Genomic DNA, 24,949 nt, shown 5'->3' with positions numbered 1-24,949 from the left:
TACAGCGCATTTATATATAATACATTATAAATCCGTTCTCAACATTACAGACAGACAGACAGATAAGTATATATATATATATATATATATATATATATATATATATATATATATATATAGTATTTTTTTAAGTTCATTTAGAATCAATAGGCAGCAGTTTAGAAGTGCACCAGAAACCCATATTGATTTAGAAAATGAAACACCATTTACGGTGTTTACAGTAAATACAGCACTCATGACCAGTTCTTTGCCATCAAAGGAAAAATAAATAAAATGTTCCATTTGCTAAATAGCACATCACATTTCTATTTTAGGTAGCTGTCAGACCATGAGACACTGAGGGAAAAAGAATATTACCAAAACGAACGAACTAAGGAACAGTTGTCCCACATCAATTTGGGAAATGCATGCATCATAAAAACTTTCTAGCACTCCCAGAGCCCTATCAGTCCTGGTCTGATTCCGTGCGGTGTCTCTGAGAAATGTTATCCACCACCAAGTAAGTACAGAGAATTGTAAATGACATTTAATACGCAAATCTATTGTGCTGAATGTGCTGGAATTGCTTTGTTTTGACTAGGCAGTTGGAGGTCAGTATCAGGAGATCACTGAACTGCTTTATTATAGGTTACGAAATGATTTGTTGTGGTCGATCTGCTTTACGGATTGCGATTTTTTTTTTTTTCACCTCTTAAAACATTTTCATTCTTTCTGCACACTTCTGCCTGCTGACCGGTCAATTTTAATGAATAATAAATCGTAAACCTGTCAATAAACGCACTGAGGTGAAGATGTGACCATGCATTATTTGAAATGTTTTAGGACCGGAACTGCAATTGTTCTTTACTTCTTTCCTACCATCCGCAGCTGATCATCAATATTAGCTTTGCCACTAGCAGACACCGACAACAGAGGTTTGGAAAAGAGAAGAAATCATGGATGAGTTGCCGAATCAAACTAATGAAACATTCATCAGACTGAGGAGAGGAAGAATCCAATGTGTTGATATAGTAGCTATGATTTGTGCTTTTTTCGGCTTTCTCTGTGTAGCTGTGATCACAGGGTTACCGAGGTGGAAACTCACTGTACGCTCTGAATCAGGGACAGAATACGAAGGACTTTGGACTAAATGTTCTGTTATCCACGATGCCAGTTCATTAACATGCAAAGCCCATTTAGATCCAGCCCCATGGTCAGTCCGTTACTTTGTAACTCTCTCTTTGGTTCTGGCCGCGGTTGCATGGATGGGTTCACTCATGAGCATTCAGTGCACCCGTCCCAGCACTGCCAGGCGCTGCCTGATTGGAGCAGGCTGTTTGCACCTGCTCGCTTCACTCACTACTCTCATCTCTGTGTCCTGGACGGCGCTCGGCATCTTCCATGCTGATCGTGGTCTGAGCTCCGGTCGGTTCCACATGGGGGAGGCTCTGTTTGTAGGCTGGCTGGCCTCGTGTTTGCTATGCACAGCTGGGTTGTTGCAGTGCTGTTCCGGGCCCCTCGTCAGGGCAGGAGAAGAAACGAGCATCGCAGAGTCCTCCAGTCATAGTGACATCAGTTTGGACACACTTTTCAGCTCAGCCAGCCTACACTCTCACGGATATATTAGAGAATTGTAAAAATGGATATGTTGGTAACAAATTGTCTTTTTAAATCACATCAAAATAAAAACTGAAGGGATATTTTGTGCTACAACTGATGATGTGGCATCACGTTAAGGTGTTTAATTTAGTCAAATAAATACCACTTTAGTTTTTTGTATCCTGCTTTTTCCTTTTCAGTTATATGCTTCGTCCAACAGGAGGCGATGTGCGCCACCTTTTGGCAAAAAAAGAAAGTTATTTAATTAACTGTGCCGTTCGTTGGGCAGATTCAATTTCCCGAATCGGTTCTTTCCCTTAAACAAGACCAAATCCAACCGAGTCATCACTTATAAGAGTTTCAAGAATTATGCTTGATTTTTGATCTCCGATATATTTTAATAATAATAATTAATACCAATAGGCTATGAGTTACACATTGACGATATGTGTTCTATCTTTTTTGCTAAACAAAGTTATCATTTGCACCCGAGCGATCCACGACGCTTTGCGAATCATTTCGGTCGAATCAATCAAGAATCGGTTCAACAGAACATTTCGTGCGAACAAGACATCATCACTATTTCTCTGGACTGCACCGTGCACGCTTATATTTTGAACATTAACTAATTGTGAGCAGTTATCTAACTTCCCGAGACAGCATTCATCTTAGTTTGCCTAAAACGGATCGCAACAGTTTGAAAAATAAAAACAGAAATAGAACACTAAACAAAATTTAAGAGCCTGCAAACTTACCTTCGGTCTGAGATAGCTTAGAAATGAAGATAACGTCTCGAAGAAAGCCAAACGCTTAGCAGATTTTGCTTTAATCCAGCGTCTGGATCATGAGTCGGTCAGTGGCACGCGCTCTTTACTATCCTCGCGGTGCGCGTGCGGAGTGCTACAAGTATTCGAAGCGATGAACAAAGGATATCGGCACAATCCTACCTGAAATATCTTGAAGAAAGTGTTACATCGTGGATTTTCTGGGAAAGGATGATAACGTGTTGTTTTTGAGGCAATAACCGGCTTTTTCGAGGAGCTGTTTCCATTGCGCGCGATGGGAGGCGAATGGAAGTTGACGAGCGCGCGCTATGGTTCCTTAAATCCAGTTTTATGACATGAAGTTTATTATTTTTTCCTCTTTTGATTACAGAGCCATGGAGAAGCGCAAAAGACTGTTATTTTTCCTTTTTTACTTGATGTCAAAGTTTTACCTTAGTGACCAGCAGGTCATAAGGATTGGTAAGTGATTGTTTATCGTGACTCGTCATTGTCGAATGCAATTATTGTTAATTCGTAAACTTTCAGCGTTTGTTCAGCATCGAGTGTCTTTGTTGTCGCCTCACAGCTCTTTAAGCGACTTGAAGTGCTATTGCTTGTTTTAAAATATACCTTCTATCTGATATTTTTATGACCTCTAAATGCATTCAGTTTATTTGTCGTGTCTTCGTCCATGTAGAATATGATCTGCACGTTCACTTGACTAGCAGCTATTCTGTGTGTTACAGAAGTCTAACCAAGGGTTAAAAATCTCAAAATGGAATGAAATCATTAACAAAGAACATCATTCACTTGTACAGTTTTTAATAGGTTGACCTTTCTTTACATCATAAGTGTAGCTGGCAGGTCATCTTGAAAGTTAACAAACCATAAATGCATTCCTCATTTAATATTAAACCATCAGGATCATCATCACTGAAACGAGATTTGAGAGATTTGATCACTGGCTCTCCTCTGTGTGTTATTGAGATAAAGCGTCCTGTAGTCACATAGAGGACAGTAGGGTCTGATGATTGCTGCTGTCTGACTTTGCCATCACGGTAAATCCCCAAAGCAGTTTTAACAACCTACATTAATCCTCTTTCCTACCCAAGACTGATTTGATGCTCCTCTCCAAATGATGGGACTTCAGTTGAAACAGAAAGCTTGGTGTATTGCTTCTGTGGGATGGATTGTACTAGGCTAATAGTTTAAAAAATAGCTTATATGGACATGCATCATTCCTCCATAAAATATACTAGACTTTGAAATGATCTACATTTATGTTTACGGTATAGATCCACTCTTAATGTGGCTCATTTTTTCTAGGACTTGTGTATAGAGCGAAATGAAAGAGTATTTTCTCCCCATATGTAAACTTCTGACTGCCCTATTGATTCCGCAGGTATTTTATCAGCTCTCGCCCCGAGGGGTATTGTTTCACCCACACCATGTTTGGACCCTCTTTATCAGAGACATTTGTCTTATTTTTATCAGATATTGCTGGTTTACAGATGTTCTGTCATCTTGAACGCAGCGATCTGTCTTTAAGATGGATGTGCGTTGGAGCAACAAATCTTTTTTTCTAGATAAACTCACACCCTTACACATACACATTGATTGGGTAGGACATTGTATATCAGGTTGGAGATACAGGAGACTGTCCCTATGTGCTCTTGAAAATATAGGTGCACCCAGCTGCCATCTGTCATCTGAATGTTATGATTGGCATCTAAAGCTCAAGTCGCTTGAGACATGGAGTGATGGTGAGCTTAGTTTGCATAACAGCGAGCCATAATGGATACACTGACATTCCTCAGCTTTTCACAAATGTTCATGTCAACGTTGCTTGGCAGGGTACAGCTAGTGCTTCTTTTCCACAGTTTAAGTGTGAGCTAAAAATAGCCTAGATGTTAAATTATACAGAACAGGTTTGGTTTTTAAAGTTATTTTCTATTTAATTTACGGTGACTCTACATTAATTGTACAGACCATTTTGAGGGATGTAGACAACAATTGAAAACAATGGTTTGGATGCATGGTTTTGCACTTTCAGTTTGCATAACTTCTGACAGTACAAAAAGGTTTTAATTTTTATAAAAGACATCATGACGGCTTTGTTAACGCTAGATATTACTGGAGCACCTCCTGTTGTAAAATAGTTTGAGCAGGTTTGTCCCAAGGCACTTACCACTTTGAGATCACATGACCAGCTCAATACTACTTTAAGTTCGACTTCGGCTGTAACTGATTAGTTAGATTAGCCATTTGCAGTTTAAGGACGAGTTAAAAACTGAGATACTAAGATAAGTTGTATATGTTCTGCTTCCCATAGTGATGTTTGTGTCGTGTTTGCATACTTTATCACAGATGGAGTGGATTTAGTGAAATATTAAATTTGACAATATATTCATATCCGTAATAGGAGTTGTTTTAACCTAAATGTAGCAGGTCCATCACGTGGCAGCCACCATTTTGAGATCTCACGACCAACTGAATGCTATTTGCTTTATCTAGATAACCCGTACTTTACACTTTCAGTAGCTGCATTTTCCATAATTAAAAAAATATACCTAACAAAATGCATTTTTAAAAATGTAGAACTTTATTTAAAAAGAAATCCTTATATTACACTCTAAAACAAGACAAAAGAATGATTTATTGGCTTGAAACCATTGGGGAGCTTTTGTCAAATGTCAAATGTCTCTTATGCGTTTGCTATGAATAGGATTTTTTCTACAATAGCAAAAGCTGTTTTGAATGACTTTTATGCTTTTCTGAAGTCAGAAAGTCCAGACAGTTAGAGAACCTTTGCAGAACTAAAGTATATGTGACCCTGGATCGCAAAACCAGTAAAATCTTCTGAAACTTTCCATTGATGCATGTTAGGACAAGGCAATATTTAACCAAGATAAAAAAAAAATTATATAAAAATATTGAGAAAATTGCATTTAATATTGTCCAATGCAAGTCTTTAGTACATTAACTGTACATTACATAAAAGTTTTAATACATTAACTGTTAGAAATGTACAAAATATCTTAATGGAACGTGATCTTTACTTAATATCCTAATGATTTTTGGTATAAAAGAAAAATTCATATAGTAGATTTTTTTTTCGTGCATCCCTAGTTTTTTTTTCTCTTCTCTAAAGCAGCGAAGCATGGCCTTGTCCCCTTTGTTGCGTGTTCCTGGGGGCAGGGCTTTTAGGTTCTCAGTGTAATGAACCCGGAAAGTAACTTGTTGTAGAAAGATGATATCTTTGTTTATAACTTTTAGCATTGTAACTTTGCAGGTATTGTTTATCCTCAAACAGCAGCATTACACACTAAAGCCCCCCGATATATATATATATATATATATATATATAAGGTTTATTTCATTTTTCACACACCCTACAAATTAGATTGAAACGGTTTATTTATTGTATACCTTTTAAATTCGCTTTAAAGGAACAACATCACGGCAGTACAGTGGAATGCATCTGTGTTTGCATCTGACAAACTTGCATCTGATCTTTCTCTCCATCGCTTTTTGCATAACTCTGGGTTGTTGACACAAGCTTCGTTGTAATCTTTTTGTAAGAATGAATTGCTTTCGCTGAGTTTCTCTCTGTGAGCGATCGTACAGGTGTGGATACATCTGTGACTTGGAGTTGTTGCTCCCTTGCTTGACCTCAGCTGAAAGAGAAACTAACCGGGAAAAAAATCCTACGTCAAAGAACATACCCATTAATTGCGTAACCACCTCTGACCAATGGTAGGTCAAAGGTTTTTAAGGGTCATAACGAACTCCCCAATAAGTTTGCTTTGGTCAGCCATTTCAAACTGCCAAAATCAAAATGAACTTTTAGCTTGATGTTGTTCTAAATGACGTCATTTCAGTTCATCCTATGATTTTATTTGAAGTATATCAGGCCTTTCCTAACGTTACAAAAGAAATCGCAATCAGACCACACGTTTAAGACCTTTGTTCATCTTCAGAACACAATTAAAGATGTTTTTGTTGAAGTCCAAGAGCTCGCTGACCTTCACAGCAATGCAGCTTGCGTTCAAGTACCAGAAAGATAGTCAGGACATCGTTAAAATAGTAACATTTTAAAAGCTATGAGAATACCTTTTGCCTAATTTATATAAATTGTAACATTTTTTGGGTGAGTAATTTTGGATGAACTAACTCTACTTTACTACTACATCTTTTTGTGTGGCAACCATGTCAAAGAACTACTGAACGACAAATTTTTGGGTGGGTGCAGTGACCTAGGAAAAAGCTGTTTTAATTTGCTTGGAGGACTACAGCCACACTTTTTATTTATTTATTTATTCTGAGGACACAAAGCTGAACTGCTTTGTCTATCTAACCCCTATATTATCAGATGCTAAATGAATTATGCATTCACCGTGGCTTTCATTAATTATCACATTTCTACAATGGCACAGTAACCGTAACCTGCATTTACGTGATGCCATTGAGAGCGTGCCAATGTAAATTCAATACAGTCACAAAGGAAAAAAAACTAAATTTGTTTACTTGTCTACCCCGAAAATTAAATCATAAATGTGTCCTATATAGGATGTCTGCTGAAGCCATGTATCATCCCACTGGTTACTAGCACAGATTTTGTGACCGTATGGCAGCAATTTTGTTAGTGTCGGGCTTTGGTCCAACTGTGTCGGGCAGGACCGTTACCGCATGCGTTCTTGTTTAAGATCTCCATAAATCTTATAATTATTGTCAAACTCCGCAACATTACTGTTTTTTTTTTTTTTTATAAATTGTACAGAATACTTAAATTTAGAGCTGCATCAGCTCATTCCTGAGAGCGGTTTAAAATAATCTCGGCGCTCTGGAAGTATCACAGTGTTGACTGAGGGAATGTGCAGTGCTGGTGGAAGTATTTCACAGGCTACGAGGGGAAATTAATCCTTTTAGATTTGGATCCATGTGGCCTCAGATGTACGTTCAGCACTGTGAAATGGCACTGCTCTTTGACCGTCAGCAGAATTTCCCTAAAAGTCTGTAGAGCTATGGCGAATTAAGAACCTGGTTTCCAAAGTCGCATGTTTTTGAACACTCTAAAGAGTATCTGTCAAATAATTAGCGACCGATGTAGGTTGTAAGCATTTGCGTCGGAACGTACTCGCTTTTATTGAGCCTCTTATAGATCGCGCTTGAAATAACAATAAACAAATCCGAGCGTATGGAATGAGCCCCATGAGAAAATCAAAGGGTTCGATCACAGTGGCGGAGAGAATGGAGAACAGCTAATGTCTCTGGCTCTTTCTCCGCGAGAGCATTGGTATGCATACTGACTCCTTATCCCTTTGTGTTTTCTTGTGTTTGTCAGAAGGGATGTGTTTGAACAAGATTTCATGAATTTGAATGAGAAAGAAGGTTTTTTCTTTGATGATGCATTTGGCCTGCGTGTTTGCTGAAATCATTGCGATGTCTTTATGAGGAGTGTGTGGAATACATCACAGACAGTGACAGAAATGTTGAAAAGAAGAACAGAGAGAAAGAAAAAGACTGAGTCCGAGATGACCTGAGTATTTAGTAGTCACTTGTGTGCGTGTTTGCGTTTGTACGCGTGCATTTGTTGTGGGAGTTTATGCATTGGAAAGGTTCTGGATGACCTTGATTAATCAATAACCATGTAAATTGCATTCATTAATTCGTCAGATGCTTTTATTCAAAGCGACTTAGAAGTTGGTAATATTTTAATAATTTTGTCAAAAGAGCCACAATATTTGTAGCAAAGTATTGAACTTAATTTTAGTTTTAAAAGTATTATATAAACTGAAGTAACTATAAAGATGCACTAAACAGATTTTAAAAAGTTTTAAAGAGAAATATATTATTCATTTCTTTTCGCTTAAAGTTAATGTTGAAATGTGCAAATGCGACTTTTAAAATGAAATGGATATAATCTGTATTTTTCAATAAAAAGTAAATAAAACTGATTAATTCATTTACAAAATAATAATACATTTCAAAATGTAACGTTTCATTAGATTTGTTAGTTCTCATTGTTTGCATGCATATGTGAAATTTAATAGCAATTTCTGTTTACATTTTTTTTTTTAAACCTACAAGATTTGCATTTTATGTTATTGATTATATTGTAAATGATTCATCCATGTAGGGGTGGGCAATATGACCTTTAAATCACAATACTGTTACTTTGCTGTAAGGATAGGCAAATACAAAACAAAACCCAAGCTCACTGAAAACACATAACCAGTCAGCGATTTAAAAAACAAAAGAAAAAAACAAAACACACACACATATATATATATATATATATATATATATATATATATATATGTGTGTGTGTGTGTGTGTGTTTTTTGTTTTTTTCTTTTGTTTTTTTCTTTTGTTTTTTAATATCATTTATTTACAAGCAATAGGACAAAAAATACAGCAGAACAAATACAGGTATGAGATGCAACATACATTATATGAAGTTATCAAATATATAAAACACTGCATGTTCTTCACTGTATAAACTAAATATATATTTAGGGGTTCAAACATGTAGCACATGGCCATATGGACTGAAGGGGTGTTACAGCAATCAAAAGTACAATATCGCTCAGAACTCTTAAACTGTCAGTGGCAGTCCAACTTGGCAAATTCTTTGCATGTTTTAGATTTTTTTTTTTTTAAATATACTTTTGGGCAACATTTCCTCTAGAGGCACCGCTGTCAATCAGATGGTTTGTTAAATAATAGAAAACAAAATTAAGGACTAGTCCTAGGTGTTTTTTGGAAAAAAATTTGGAAAAAAAACGCTGATATATAATTCTCTGGACTCTCTAGGTCAGTAATAATAATAATAATAAAAAAAAAACATGTTAAACTAAGGTGATTACAGGCTTGTGCAGTGTCTTTTTCCTGATGCCTCTGTGTTCATCCACGATCCAGTCGTGACAGCAAGACAGCTAGCGGTCACAGTGCACTGCAGCATGAAATAGAGATAAACAGACGAAAAGGATCACGACAAGATAAACAAACAGTTTCATTTAGAGTTAGTAAACAAACTCCATGTATCCAGGCCATCAGGTGTCCAGTACAGCTGTGACGAAGAAGATTTAGAGAAATTTGAACAAAAATGTACTTAACGTGATTAATTATCTGATTGGAGAAAAATGGAAACTCATCATCAACATGAAATGTTGATTTTAATCATATAACAACACATTATATTTATCAGTCACGTTCTGCCCTCTGCATTTGTGAAATATTTTCTTTAGTAAAACTGCTTGTTCTTTTGCCAAAAAAGGATAAAACCCGGATGAAACCTTTACACATCCACCCTGAGCATTCAGTGTGTTCTTACTGTAATGTTTCATTCTAGGACTCGTGATCGGAGCATTCCGTCTGGATAAAAGCAGTGCGGTCGATGACACTGATGTATTGTTAGAACTGACAGACATGTAACATTGAATAGCATCAATTCGAATATCTCCCGGAATGATCCGGGAGATGAAAAACAGACTGAAACCACAGAGAAAGTTGGAATTACAAGGTCAAATGAACACGTTGAATATTCATATTGTATCCCTAAAGATTTGGGTATACATCCAAATACATTATTTCCTTACTGTCCAGTACAGTAGATGGAAATCAGCATGTAGCATATTTGAGTTTACAGTTTTCAGGGAAAAGTGCCTGGATAAGCTAAAATTTCTTGAGATCTTCACGAGATTCATGATTCTGACAACATGATGAATGTGGTATGTCAGGGTTGCATTCATATCACATTCATTCAAACTATATAGAACTTTTTTTAAATGGTAACAAAGTACGTACTTATTTTAAAAAGGCACTTACTCTGATAGAATGTGTTTTAGACGTGGTGCTCACTGAACTCAGTAATTGAGGGAAAAATGAAGGCACTTCAAGACCAAGAGCATGCTGCAGGGCTGCATTCAGACATAATCTCCAAAAGGCCTTTGAGATGTTAATTTTGGTAACATTTTCAAGAAATTCTTTTGAATATGAAGAAATGTCAAAGAACATCTTTTGACTACAATTGCACACGTTCTTTATTAGGGTATATATAGCTATGTGCTAAAACTCCTGTATTTTCTGAATGAAAAGACCTGCTGTTTCCTTCCTCATCCAGCTCCGAGGGAAAATGAGAATGCATAAAATGTGCAAGAATGAGAAAGGGACACAAAGACCTTGTGAGCTAAAAAAAGGAAAAAGACAATGCATCCAGCACAGTCTGGGAATGGTGACAATTACCCATAATTCAGCTAATTTATGTCAATTTAAATGTGAAAACGGCCTAACCTCTGTAGGATAGTTATTTATGTGGGCAGAATTTTAATGAAAGAAAAAATCTGAAGCAAATATTTCCACTCAAGCGTTTGTTGACAGTCAAATTAGGCGTTTAAAGTTACTTGCCTGTTTAGAATTTATACTGTGATATCTGTTGCAGGGGGTTTCAAACTGGGCTGTGTCTAAAAGTTTAGATGTAAAGTGTAAAAAAAACGAAATAAATGTCAATAAATTGTACTTTGGGTTGGGTTGGATTTAATCCAAGAGAAATTCAGTAGCATGCATGTTACGGTTATTTTAGCAAACAGTTTGCTCCATTAAAAAAATGCTCAGTTGTATCGCTCGACTGAATCTACACACGCATTTTAAACTTTCTTGCTCTGTCCAAGCGATAAATGCACATCTTTGAATGAGCACATCTCAATTCTTCAACCGCTCAGGTAATATCAGGAGCAGCCTTTTTTGTTTGTTTGTTTAAATCAGTCAAGGCTGAAGAAATCCATTGTAATATTAAAGTAAATGTCTTTATTTCCGTCTGATCCCCTTACATCTAGATTTTTGACATCTTTCAGGGGGATAAAGCCTTCTTTAGGGAGATCAGACCCCCAACCCCAAGACATTCTTTATTAACAACACAACTAATTGACAGTAACTCGTTCCTGTGGTCTGAGGAGCTGCAGAACGCTTTTTTGTATATGCAACCCTCTCTGTGAAATCCAGGCTAAAGTCTCAAAATCTAATTATGAGATAAGCATCAAAGTTTGATTTTAAACATAAATTTCACTATGATTTCGATCTTTGACATGGCTTTACTCAGTCAATGTAAAGATATCAAGGTTACTTTTTCACACAGTGTAGAAAACAATAAATCACACACACACAAAAAGACTTTGGTTTGGTTTTCACAGCCAGGGTCACATTTAGTATAAATGTTGTTTTAGTATAATTGAGATATTGTTCTAGTTTTTGTTTTAGGTTTTTTTATGTGTTCTTGTCATTTTTTTTTGGTCTAATGTCTATTCATTTCTAATTAGGTTTTAAATCTTTTACATCAATCAAAAAAAATTAAATGAGAAATGTTGCCTTGTTAAATATGTTCAAATTATATAACTATAATAACCCTGTCATGCATTTATATTTTCTTTCAGTGTGTTACCTTTTGAGAAGAACATGGTCCTTGATGTAAAATAATGACAGAATATTTTTTTCAATCATAAAAATATGCAAAGCTCTGCCTCAGCATTAAAAGCATATAGATCCAAAACCCATAACTTTGTTGTTAACTTATTGTTTATCACAAGGGCGAAATGCATATAATGACACAAACATCATGACAGAAAATGGATTCATTAAAGTTGCGGTCTCCAAGGTGAATGGCAGAGGCTTTGGACATCCCTAGGGGACCATTTTCCAATGAATAGAAATAAAGCATTAAAGCATGCTCAAGTAACCATCACAGCGCCTACGCACACATACAAGAGTGCCTATATGCCACTCTGTCGGCTTTTTCATTCCGCTCTAATGCCGCCTGATGTCTTAAAGACACTGTAAATCTATTCGGTTCCAATGGCTGACTCTTAATATGCCAATTAAAGAAAAAGTGAAGCTGGATGGATTCGGTGTTTCCAGGATAATAAAAAATCAATGAGGGATCAGACTTCTTAGTGATCGTTGAAAAATAGTAAATAAACATGGCAAAACCATAGATCCGATACTTCCACAAAAATGAACCGAGACTTGTTTGTTGAAAAAGCTCTCGTTCGTGTTAGTGCATCTGCCTCGTCTAGAAAAGCTTCAGGCTTCATTCTCATCTCCAGCCTCCCAATCCAACCCGGCCTGACCATCTCCCTCTATATGAAAGCAATCACTTTTTCACAGACAAAATCTCCTCTCCTTTTCTCCCCGTGTGGAGTGCTCGGTCCACGCTCTCCCCGAGGGACTATATCTGAACATCAGACGGTGTTATCCACAGCAGGACTTTCTGGCTTGGCTTTAAGTCCCGCTCATTCCAATTCGGCTTTCCAAAATCCAAAACATGCCACTGAGAGCGGGTTTCACAGAAGCTCGTATATACACTCTGATGAGCTTCATCTCACACACATTAACATTTCCTTTTAATTATTCTTATCTTCATTCGCAGTCTTTTCATTAAAGAGCCAATCTGTCACTTTCTCTGTTGGAGGTTGACTGTTTATTGGCGAGTTAATTGCCCATTATTTCCTGCTGAGACCTGTTTGTTGGCCGTCTATGAATAGGGTCTGATCTCAGGTGGATGTCCTCCAGACGCGTTGTATTCTTATGATGTGTAGTATCTGCAGCGTTACAAGTAATAGGACATAACAATGTGTGTGGTAGCAGATGCTCATGCATAATTCTGGAGATACACTCCACTGAAAGTCTTGGCCACTTACTCCAGACATCTATTTCGTGTAGACTTTGCACCCGACTGAGTTAAATTGGTTCTTGATTGGCATATTCAATAACAAAGTCTGATGTTTTGGCCGTGATCATTTGCTGATTCAGGTGTTAACGGTCTGTTTTGATCTTCACGATTGTCTGATTTGCATGTGATCATTGAGAAGAGATGATGTTGATTAACCTTGCGCAATTTTGAGAATAAGCTTCACTGCCAGCGAGGGAAGTGATTTAAAAATGGCATGTTAAAGGTCAAACACGGTGTTGGCCAATTAGTCTGAATTTCTTAAGCGGTTAAATCTGCATGATTTGCCATTTAAGAGTTTCTAAATGTTATGGGATCGCTAAATAACCTGCTGAAACCTGTAAGCTAATGACATCGTGTATTGGTTTCGGTATTTGGATGCATCGTACTAGGTTAAACAGCAGTGTTTTTTTTTCTTATGAATTAACACAATTCATAAAATGGTTGGTTTAATGTCTAACGTGCATGTTAGCAATAGACAGGCTGCTTTCTTTTATGGTCTTAATAATGAATGGCAACGTTAACAAAGACGCTCAGTGCTTTTTTAACTTTGGTAATCCTCTACAGTTAGATACGGAAAACCCTTTGTTCTTTTTCTTGTAATTGATTTCTTTGTTCTCCTTTTTATTACAGACTGTACTGACAGTGTTTGCTTAAGTGAAAAATACTCAAAGGCTATTCCTGATGTTTTGAACGTTGCCCATCACTCAAGGGCTGCTATTTAATAAAGAGCAATGAAACCTCTGCCCAGATACTGTTGTTGCAATCCTTAATTGTCAACTTATGTCAAGCGTCTGCGTGGTCTAGGCAGGGAAATAAATGATTTAACAGATGAACCTTGTCAACTGTTTGACAAATGATATCATTTATGAACAGTGATCAGAAAAGAATAACCTTGAGAAAAGTACTTTAATTTTCATATGTGGCTTAAGTTTTGTCTGTCTTAGATGAACAGAGAGGACAAGAATGTTGTATATCAAATAGATTTAGCTGTTTTAGCCAACTAGTTCCTTTCTTTTTGGGATGTGCATGAAAGGTCATTTCTGGCAAAGGTTATTTGTTTCTGTGTGTTTGTTTATGTATGTATATTTGTTTAGGGGACAATATTGTTACGTTCAATTCATATACTGTATGTAGCTAGGCACTGATTTAAAATGTTTTCAAATAACTGCGTATTAAAAGCTGGATTTGTCTGTTTTAGGATTAGCTTTGCACCAGTGCTTTGAATTGAATTTTAATGAGATGTATGCATTACTAGGGCATTGATTTTAACTTTACTAATTCATTAGCTTCACACTGGTCTTTAAATGTCTTTCACTTTAAGCGCGTTTAGACATCTACTGTACTTGCTGACTGGAAAGAACAGTTTTAATTGTTGCTTAACACAGTTTTCTCTTTATTTTGATTGAAGGGGGCATCTTTGAAACGCGAGAGAATGAACCAGTCAGCATGGATGAACTCGCCTTTAAATTTGCAGTTACAAGTATTAACCGAAACCGAACCTTGATGCCAAACACCACACTGACCTACGATATCCAGAGAGTAAACCTCTTTGACAGCTTTGAAGCCTCCAGAAGGGGTATGACTCTCTATTTATATATGTATTTATCTTACAGTTTTATTTTACAAAAAAAAAAAGGTTACTTGCATTCATTCATACAATATACTTGCATTCATGTATAATCTTTTCTTGGGTTGTAGTTATTTGTGACCATGGGTGACAAAACCAGTCATAAGTCATAAACCAGTCATAAGTTGAATATCTGGAATCTGAGGGTGCAATAAGTTACATTTATGGTATATTTATTTAATATTTATGGTAGGAAATTTACAAAATATCTTCTTGGAACATGATCGTTACGTAATATCCTAAGGATATTTGGCATAAAAGAAAAAGGGATCATTTTGATCCATACAGTGTATTTTTGACTCTTGATGCAGGTATACTCCAGCGACTTAAGACTGGGTTTGTGGTCCATAATTTATTATTATTAATTGAATATCAGTTCAGTGTTATGTCATAGTTATTTTAAATGTTTAAATACAGTTGAAAATATCAATAAAAGACGGTCTAAATAAGCATTTTAACCTGCGGATGCACAATTAGCTATTTTGTTAATTTTGTGTTTTGAACTATTTAATGAAACGTATCATGCAGGTCTCCAAAAACAATATATTTTTGTACTTCACCAACAGTTTAAATGGAAAATGCCATTATAATCTTATACATTTTATAAACTAACAAGGCTAGACTATTTTTTTATTGCGTGCACACTTTGTTCTATGTTTTTCTCTTCTTTTTTCCATGCCACCACATATTTTTTCATGCCACATGTTTTTGTTCCCCTGTCTGTTCTTTCTCTCCATTTTTCTTCTCCCAGTATGTGACCAGCTGGCCCTGGGGGTTGCTGCGGTCTTCGGCCCCTCTCACAGCTCCTCGGTCAGTGCCGTCCAATCCATTTGCAATGCCCTGGAGGTGCCGCACATCCAGACACGCTGGAAACACCCATCAGTGGACAATAAGGACAATTTTTACATTAACCTCTACCCTGAGTACACCTCCATAAGCAGGGCTATCCTGGACATTGTCATTTTCTACAAATGGAAGTGTGTTACTGTGGTCTACGAAGACAGCACAGGTGAGTGACTGTTATGATTTAGAAAAGGGTGGCAGTTTTTGAAGGGCAGCTCAGTGTGCTTTTTTTAAGGTTTTTTTGAGAGGCTTTTTGAAGTGAAATCTTCACACCTTAGAGCTTTAAAATGGAAGACTGCAGGCCACAACATTTATACTGGAATCCTTTTTTCTGCCTGAGAGAGTTACTGATGTCCACATACATTTACATTCTATTATATTTGAAACAAGGGGGAATTCAAAGTGAATTCAACAGTAACTCGAGCGCTGCTTATGGCGTCATTGGATGCTGGTTTTCGAACATGGGCTTGCTGATCATGCTGGTAATTTTTTGTTGATAAATAGCATAAACCACCATTAAGCCAGCATAAACCGGTTTTGATGGTGGTCTAAGCTTGTGTTTTCAGCAGGGATCCCTTCATGCATTTTGTATATTTTTGCTGTCAACTTGCTTTTTCTGTTCTGGCAATGCTTGATATAGGACAGCTCTGTAACCGGTTTGCTAGCAGCACATTTATAGACGAGGCATTGCACACAGCCAGCCCGTGAATGTGTAAATGTTGGTTTTACTTTAATTAGCAGGGTCACTCGCAACATTTAAATTCAATTTCTTTGCATTGAATCTCTGCTTTGAATTGCACAGTGGCAAAACTTTTAGATGCGGCATTGACACATTTAATGTGTTTCCAGGTGGCAAGTGTTCATTTGCTTTTCTAGATCAGTTTGGTTTAACTCGCCCTTGACCTTATCACTTTATTTCATTTTTGACAGCATCATTTCAATACCATATTTCATTTTCTGTATATTCTGACTCCGTGACCTTTTCTGAACCAAAATGGTTTAGAAAGCAGCGAAATATTGAATGGATATTGAACATCTTCTCTCACGTTGTTATTACAGCCTTGCATTCCACAGGCCTTGGCTCATATTCATTCAGTTAGCAATTGTGACAGTTATTCAGATTATTAATTATATTTTTTTTTCTCTCAAAGAGATAATAAAATTTCACACGCTCTATCAGAAGAATCAAACAATAGAGATATATAAATCACCTTAACAGGAGTATAACTCAGCATTTTAATCAGTCAGTTTTGTGCATAATTCATCAGTGTGCATTATTACAAAGAAACATTAAATTGTAATAACTTATTCTGCCTTTGAGATGACATCGTTTTGATGTAATCGGGGCACAAAGGGGAAGAATAAAATATTAACCAATAAAATATCGTCATATATGATCCGCAAAATCAAGTGAGTCGTTGCATTATGTCCAACTACACAAACGCAAATGTTTTGATTGCTTTTTGGCTTTTTTCACATCCTGATCCAACTCCCCCTCTCCTTCAATTAAAAAAGCAGCAAAAAAGTATCAAAATAATCGTATTATATGCAAATTCTGCATTATGTTGTAGTTCACTAACACACTTCAAGAGATCCCCTGATGGCAGCAAACTCATTTGGAGAGCAAATCAAATGCAGACAAACAAATCTAGAGTTTAATAACACATAAAAACAAATCAGCGCAAGGCAAAACAAAATGGAAAATTGCCCAGCGAATACTTCTATTTCTACAGCTTAAAATATCTCTGCAGAAATTGCTTGCAAAAGATAAAACCCGGTCAGATTGACCAGTTTCAGAATGATTAGTGTGTCTGATTCATAGCCAGTGGCTTGGATCGAAATCATTAGGGGAGCTCAGGGAACAGATGCCAGCGCAAATTTACCCTAGTATTTACACATCACACCGTCTCTGCTGTAGTGCGATTTGTCTTGAATTCCTGTGAGCCATCTGTTTGAAAACACAAATTACACAGTACTTTCGCTGTGTTTATGTCTCGAAATCACATACTTTGATAACATGATTTACGATCTTATCATTGCATGCAAGTACGTCATTATATGGCCAAGACTAAATCAAGGCAAATAAGTGTAGCCTGTGACTAAAAGGCTTCCATACCTGTTTTTTTCTGAGCATCAAAGCAGTTTTGTTGCTCAAATCTGTGTTTCGGTTGTATTATGCGGCTTTATTATGAACAACATATTTTTTTTATGCATGTCATTTACATTTCACTTGTGTCTCAGCGTTGCCTTTGTAAGAAATTTATGTCACCAATATTATTCTGCCACTTCTTTTATTGAATTTCCCTTTGAACTTGCATAGGATATTTTCTTCAAAATATTAAATTCTGTAATCCAATTTACGATCCCTTAATATTTAAGTCTAGTTCAAACAGCCACAGTGTTAATACAGCCTTGATGATTTAATGACAACTTATGAAATTGTTGAATTAGATCAACATCTGATCAGTTCATATAAAATGCTATTTTCATTTATGTTCACATTTATTATAATCATACTGTATGATCTGGAAGCGTGGTTTATAACACAATTTTGATGCATTTTTAAAACAATTTGAGAATACACAGGGAATAATAAAGAATAATAAAAACAAGGAAACAGGAGCAATGAAGAAGTTTTTTATTTTAGTCTTGTGACTTTTAGGGGCCCCTACATGTACATATTTTATGTGTGTGTGTGTGTGTTTATATATACCTAAATAAATAATATACACAGAACACGCACATATGTCATGCAAACCAAAACTTTTATTTTGGACGCAATTAATAATTTGACAGCACTACTATAAATGCAAAAATACATGTTATTTCAAAATATTAATAAATACTACAGTAGTTTATTAATACTACTAAAATAACAGTTATTGTGTTGATATAAGTCAAACCAAAGTCAAAAATAGTACAAATGAGACTGGTGCAAATAATATGGAAAAAGTGCAGTTTCTGTACCGTGCAGATGTCGTTAAATGTGGCTTATAGTTGAGATTGTGTGTTTGTGGAGGTCATTGCATCACTCTGCCTTGTGGACGTTTGTACCCCAGAGACCCGTGGATTTGATCCAGCCTCTGCAAAACCATTAGGCTTTTACCATGTTACATTTCAAAAGGATATTTCTGGATTTCTCTAGGCCTTACTATTCTCAAATCTGTTGAAATAATAAGAAAGATTTAGAGCAATATGCAATTACGCTTTAGTGGATGTATAAGATTATCTAATAAGACTGACTTACAGACATTTTCATCCCTATCCCAGTTCTATTCGGCCTCAAAATAACATTTTGACCCGCCACAGTTTAAAGCGTTACTTTTTGCTGCTATAGTCTGAGTGTTTTGATTAAAGAGAAGCTGAAAAAAAAGCATCTGATTGTTATGTATCAACGGAATAGATGAGTCCCAATTTGCGGTCCACGTAAACATCTGCTATCACACTGGGGAAATCAAAAGTGTAATTACTGCAGCTCGTGATTAGTTTGTATCTCTTCCATTGCCCCCCACCTTCGATCATTCCTTTTGTATTCTCTTGTTTCAAGGACTGATGCGTATGCAGGAACTGATCAAAGCTCCGTCCAAAAACAACCTGAAGATTCGTATCCGCCAACTGGCGACGGGAGGAGGTGACAGTCGCCCCCTACTGAAGGAGATGAAGAAAGAAAAAGAGTTTTACATCATCTTCGACTGCTCCTACCAAGTAGCCGCTGAGCTTCTCAAACAGGTGCGCCACTATTTCTGTAGATTCTCGCTCTGAACTTTCACTGAACTCGCAAAGTACGTCACGCAGATTGAAATGGATTGAAAATGAGAGTGAAGTGGTCTTGCATGCTGCGCCGCAGCAGGATTTCAGAGCTCTACTTTAAAACAGAAAAATGTAATACAGTTTGCTCCATGCTGCCTTCATTCCTGAATACCGCTGAAACTCTTATTTCACACTCGGTCGGTCGTTACTTTCTTTTTCCTTCAAATCCTTCCCAAAAAATGTTTAGTTGTTTTTCTCCCCCACAGCTGATGTCGATGGGTATGATGACGGAGTACTACCATTTCTTCTTCACTACTTTGGTGAGTCTGAAAAGCGGACTGCTTGCTGTTAATAAGAGCGCTTTTCATAACATGAGTTGATGAACAGGGTGAGTGGTTTTCTGCTGTTTTTGTAACTGATGCTTGTCAGACTGTATGATTCGACCTTATTGACATTTTGTCACATGAAACCCTTATGCACCCTGGGCGGCATCAGCTGTCTTTCATGTCAGATTGTGGAACTGTTCCTCCTAATTCATGTCTGACAGTGTTCACAGGGCTTAAAATGTCATATTCTGACATTCTCATTCACACATGAAATTGTGAAATTGTACCATACAATGCATAACAGGCGAGTAAATACACTACTGTTCAAAAATGTATACTTTTATTCGTCGAGAAACCATTAAATTGGCCAGAAGGGACTTTTGTGCATTGTTTTGTACATGTAGACACTTTCTTTCCTAAAATGCATTATCTGATGAATTTAGTAATTTAGTAACTTCTTCTTTCTGTAATTCAAAGTCCAGTTCAACTTGCTGCGTATTGTGGCCAGTTTGATTAAAAATTCCAACATATGAACCTCCTAACAAGGGCTTAGGGATCCTTTTCATTTCAAACATGGCATGAAGAGTCCATATCTTGTGCAAAGTTTGCACAGCTCTTAAGGCTAAGTCTGGACAAACTCTCGTTGCCTTGCAGGATATGTTTGCTTTGGATCTCGAGCCGTACCGCTATAGTGGAGTCAACATGACAGCCTTCCGCCTCCTGAATCTAGATGATCCATACGTGGCTTCCATAATCCAGAAGTGGTCCACGGAGCGCCAGCTGGCACCACCCAAACCTGAGAGTGGACTGATGAGCGGCATTATGACTGTGAGGATCGGTCCGCTCTCGTATATTTATGTTCACATCTACTTTGTTTTTTTAAACTGAATTGACACCCTTTAACTGTCAGGATGGCTTCTAAGATTTAGAGACCGCATTTGATCTGCTCCTGTAAGATATTGCATGAGCAGGACAATTTGGAGTCACATCTGTTACTGTTGTCGATTGCATAGTGTGACCGCACAGTAAAATGAGCCGATCGCACTGCTCAAAATCCTCATTTACATATAGACCAGAACTAAAACAGGAGCCTAACTTCTCCCTTTAAGCCCTTCCTTCACCGTTAGAATAACTGGGATTAAGTCTCACCGATGTTGACTAATCTACCCGTCCTCCAGAAGGCAGTGTAGATACTGCTAGCGCACTCAGCCTCATTAGACATGCATGAAGGGCTTAAAGCAGCGAGCATCAGGAGATTTATTCAAATCTATTTTTACCATCCAGGTCACATTTTAGCACTGAATAACACCCAGAGAAACATAAGGTGCATGCAGCAGGGGGCTGGGAGGGGCTCTCTTACTGTGATCAGATGGGAAGGATATTAAACTTAAATATCGTTACGTAACATTCAGCATCGTGCAAATGGTAAACAAAAAAAAAAAAAAACACCTTCTGCCAGTATATTAATGCATAATGAAGTTTGATTATATTTCGAGCATGTTTTGCGTGTAAATTCTTCTCTCCTTCCACAGACCGAAGCTGCGCTCATGTATGACGCAGTGTTCATGGTTGCTGTTGCGTCTCAGCGGGCCACGCAGATGACAGTGAGCTCCCTGCAGTGCCACAGACACAAGCCCTGGAGGTACGGCCCACGCTTCATGAACTTGTTTAAAGAGGTGAGACTATTGTACTTTATGTAGAAAAACACATTCCACTCATTTGAATTGTAAACTTGGTTTTTATTGTAAATGAAAAGTTGTAGACACTTGTAAAATATAGCCAACTTGACAACTTTTTCTGTTTTCAATAAATTACATTTAGCTGTTTATAAGTACTTATAACTAACATGCCGTATTCTGCATGGCCTTATTTTAGAATCATTATTCCTACCTCAAACACATTTAACAAATAACTTATGAATAATAAACATCAAATTAGGAGTTTATTGATGGGAAATGTCTTAGTTAATAGTTATTAGTGAGCACTGGACATTAAAAATAAAGCGTAACACTTGAAACAATTCACTACAGGCATTTTGCACTATAATTTGGATATTGTTAAATGCTTGACATTTTATTTTGACAAGGAAAAAGATTTTACTGCTAAAAATGTAATTCTGCAGGTGAATGTGTTTAACGCTTATGACAAGTTTGGAGTCAGGAACATGTTTCTTGAGCAGCAAATAATGCTGCCTTGGTGACTTTTTTCAAAAACATCTTACTCACCCCAAAATTTTTAACTGTAGTGTATGTATACAAACTGGAGGAGTGCATAAATCATCATTGTGAAGATGCATTCTTAAAAATAAATGAACAATGTGTGCCAAATTTCATATTTCTTGCATCAACCATGAAAACTATACACAGAGCAGTGAAAATAGTTTCTTACATGAGACAATCACTTGAGCTTTGGTGTCTTCAATCATTTTGTAGTCTCTGTTTATTATAAAATTAAACTTTTTGTCTCATCACTTGACACGTCCACGTTGTATTTGTAACAGCTGGAAATGAAGTAGTTTGATAGATCTCCTGAATAATGTGAATCACATTGTATGTGTAAATGAATTATCAGACAGAGTTTTTGAACTTTTTTAAACTTTGATTTTTGACCCGCAGGTTACATAAAAATTTATTTGTAGATGAAAAACATGTTTTTCAGGGCAGAGGTGCCTGAAAATGAATACTGGTACCTCTGCGTTTTGATCTTTTTTTAAGTCCCAGATCACTGCTGGATGCTCTCACCGCCTTTGAACCGAGAGGTCATAACAGTCCTCCTTCATGTCTGAGAGTGGGGTGTGTGTCCCTCCACTCGAGAAAAAAATCAATGCTTGTGATAACACAAAATGGCTGTCGAGGGGAATGAAAGTTTGTTCTGAATAGGTTTTTCGGTAACATTTTTAGATATGCTTTCAGTTCTACTTGCATAGCATCTCAGCAGTCGGAGTGTTACTGGCTTTAGAAATGAAAGAGGCTTTATGGTAGATATATGTAGATATATATATAAATGAATAATGACACAGTGCATTAGAAAGGGGGTGGCCCAGCGTGGCTCAGCACATGCAGAAGGTGAATTTATTTCCATGCTTAAGTCTGTCGTATATATTTGAACTGGGAACCCTTAGTCCTTGATACTCAGTTTGCACCTTAATCACAGAGCACCGCAGGACTTAAAGCTGCTGTTAGCTGTTTTTTTTTTTATTACCTATGCTATTACCTGACAGAAATCACAGAAAAAGGTTTCATGAGGAATCACGCTTGTCTCTACGACAGCCCTAGTCTCCGTAAACAACAAAAAAGCCTGTCAAGAAAATTTAGCACCAGGCCAACTGCCAATCATTTCGCACATTTGGATTTGCTGATGTCTGGTTTGCTGACATGTCTTTGAAGGGCTTTTGGAAATATGCGTGGTTTCAGTGAATGAAAGGCGGTCTAATTCTCTGGCTAGTATTGCATACAATAATGTTAAAGCTGAAGCATGTCACCAAAATTGTAAACACAACAATGGGTGGGCTATTTGGTTTTATTTGCTTCACTGATTGATAAATATTTTTCTGCAGAACCATGGGTAATTTTCATTGCCTGCATTGTAGTTTTTTTCTATTAAAAAAACATTGACTGATGGCTTCAACAGAAACTATTGATTAACAGCCTTTTAGTTCACAATAGGTCTGTCTTTTAAAATTGAAATTGTAAAAACTTTTTGCAAACAGGTTTTACGGTTTTAAGTTAAATTTACAGTTAAATACCTTAATTTCATGATCTGGTATAATGTTAATATACCAACCTATTAAGATGAACCAAGGCCCATAACAAGCAGCATTTAAATATAAACATATATACAGAAGGTGCTTAGTGTCATTCAGCTGAAATATGCAACATTAACTTAACAACATTACATTTAACATACAACCCCATTAAACATAATTGATAAGAGTTATTTCGTTATCTCAAAGAAAAACATCAAATTAAAATAAAATTTGAAATGCAATGCAGGGAATTTTGGAAATGTGAGTTTATGGTTTTTCCCTGTAAATTTGACAGGATTTTTGCCTTTAAGCATTTAACAGGTTTTTACTGTAGCGTTTCTTTACAGTTAAAACCACGTTATGATTTGTATTCTGTTATGTTTTGAAAATGCCACATAGCTGCAGTGTTTACACTTTAAAGAAAATTAACCTTTAAATGGCTTTAAATCACATGTTAAACTAGGAATGGAGAAAGTACTGAGTATCTGAAAAATGTCGCACTTTGTGTGTAAGTGTCTAATTAGGCTTGTTTTGAGTTGAGCAAGTGTGGAGTTAGTTTTCTATACATGCCAACACTAATGAGTCCAGATGCTAGATTTTAACGACCCATAAACTCTGTAATACAACCCCATTAAAGCCATAAAACACTGTGTTGTAAGAGGCCTCTCTACAGACACTAAGGAGCACTCTTAATGTGCAAAATGTTGTAGAGCACAAAAACACATCCTTCCGTGAACTGCATATGTGCTGCGGCCATTGAAATTTTTCACTTTAACTACAACAGCAGCAATGCTGGGGTGTTTTAAATAGATTGCCAGGACAAATAAAATCCCTCTTCATTTCATTTACTCTTTTTCTTGCTTGTCCTGTCCATTTAAGACATTTTCACTCTCTTAAGTAATGTAATGTGAATTTCGGTGTGACTAATCAACTGTGACAGAAGGCTGAGCAGCTTTAAATATAGTATTTGTTTATGTTGACCCGCTGGGCAGGAGATGCTGATCAGTGCGGTTTTGCTTATGGGGTCTGCCTTTTATGAGGAAAATGCTACGGAATGTATTACGTGAAATATAATTTCAAATTATGGAGCTCCTGTACTGTGGCAGAAAAAAATTGTTAAAGAAAAATGTTTTTACAAGCCATTAAGGAGCATTGATTATATTCCACTGCGTACGATTCTGACGAAACAACACTGCACAAAACCCGCAGCTGTAGTCAAACGTGTAAGGGAGGTTTTCACAGTATTTATTCCTGTTTGCGGCCAAATTTTAGATGTTGAAGTGAAAAATAAGTGTAATTATGTTATTTTTGGCACCAAAGATGATCCACATATTAGGGTCACCACCCTCTGCTTCTCAAAAACAACAAGGGAAATATGTGTTGACATGATCATATTATACACAGAAGAGCGTTTTTGCTTTCAGAATGAAGCGAAATGTTGCAACAATCACAGTTTAAATGTAACTTTAAAGTTTATACTTACTTAAAATATTCACGTTCCTGCTTTTTATTGTTTTCCATTTATAATCGCTACTTTATTCATTGTTTTGTTTTTGCAATGCTTATAATCCGCGCCTGACTTCATGACCA

The 24,949-nt window shown here is 36.7% G+C and overlaps 1 protein-coding gene and 1 long non-coding RNA gene across 6 annotated transcripts in view; both read left to right on the top strand.

Annotated features, from left to right (window-relative positions):
* Nucleotides 1-73: 73 nt before the first annotated feature.
* Nucleotides 74-1,756, top strand: LOC122352923. Its single transcript, XR_006251940.1, has 2 exons — nt 74-499; nt 868-1,756. It is a non-coding gene; the product is annotated as an uncharacterized LOC122352923 (long non-coding RNA).
* Nucleotides 1,757-1,849: 93 nt separating this feature from the next.
* grik1a (glutamate receptor, ionotropic, kainate 1a) overlaps nt 1,850-24,949 on the top strand; it is a 43,889-nt gene continuing 20,789 nt past the window's right edge. For 2 of the 5 annotated variants that reach the window (XM_043250674.1, XM_043250673.1), the window contains exons 1-7: nt 1,850-2,822; nt 14,477-14,644; nt 15,447-15,704; nt 19,086-19,267; nt 19,555-19,608; nt 20,269-20,442; nt 21,147-21,290. In XM_043250674.1, the coding sequence (XP_043106609.1) occupies nt 2,699-2,822; nt 14,477-14,644; nt 15,447-15,704; nt 19,086-19,267; nt 19,555-19,608; nt 20,269-20,442; nt 21,147-21,290 (1,104 nt within the window). In that variant the 5' untranslated portion in view covers nt 1,850-2,698. The remainder of the gene's footprint in view (nt 2,823-14,476; nt 14,645-15,446; nt 15,705-19,085; nt 19,268-19,554; nt 19,609-20,268; nt 20,443-21,146; nt 21,291-24,949) is intronic. The other 3 variants (XM_043250676.1, XM_043250672.1, XM_043250675.1) reach the window with 2 other exon arrangements.

The sequence above is a fragment of the Puntigrus tetrazona genome, chromosome 10 (assembly GCF_018831695.1).
Source record: "Puntigrus tetrazona isolate hp1 chromosome 10, ASM1883169v1, whole genome shotgun sequence".
Taxonomy (NCBI): Eukaryota; Metazoa; Chordata; class Actinopteri; order Cypriniformes; family Cyprinidae; genus Puntigrus; species Puntigrus tetrazona.
This window is presented reverse-complemented; position numbering and strand designations above follow the sequence as displayed.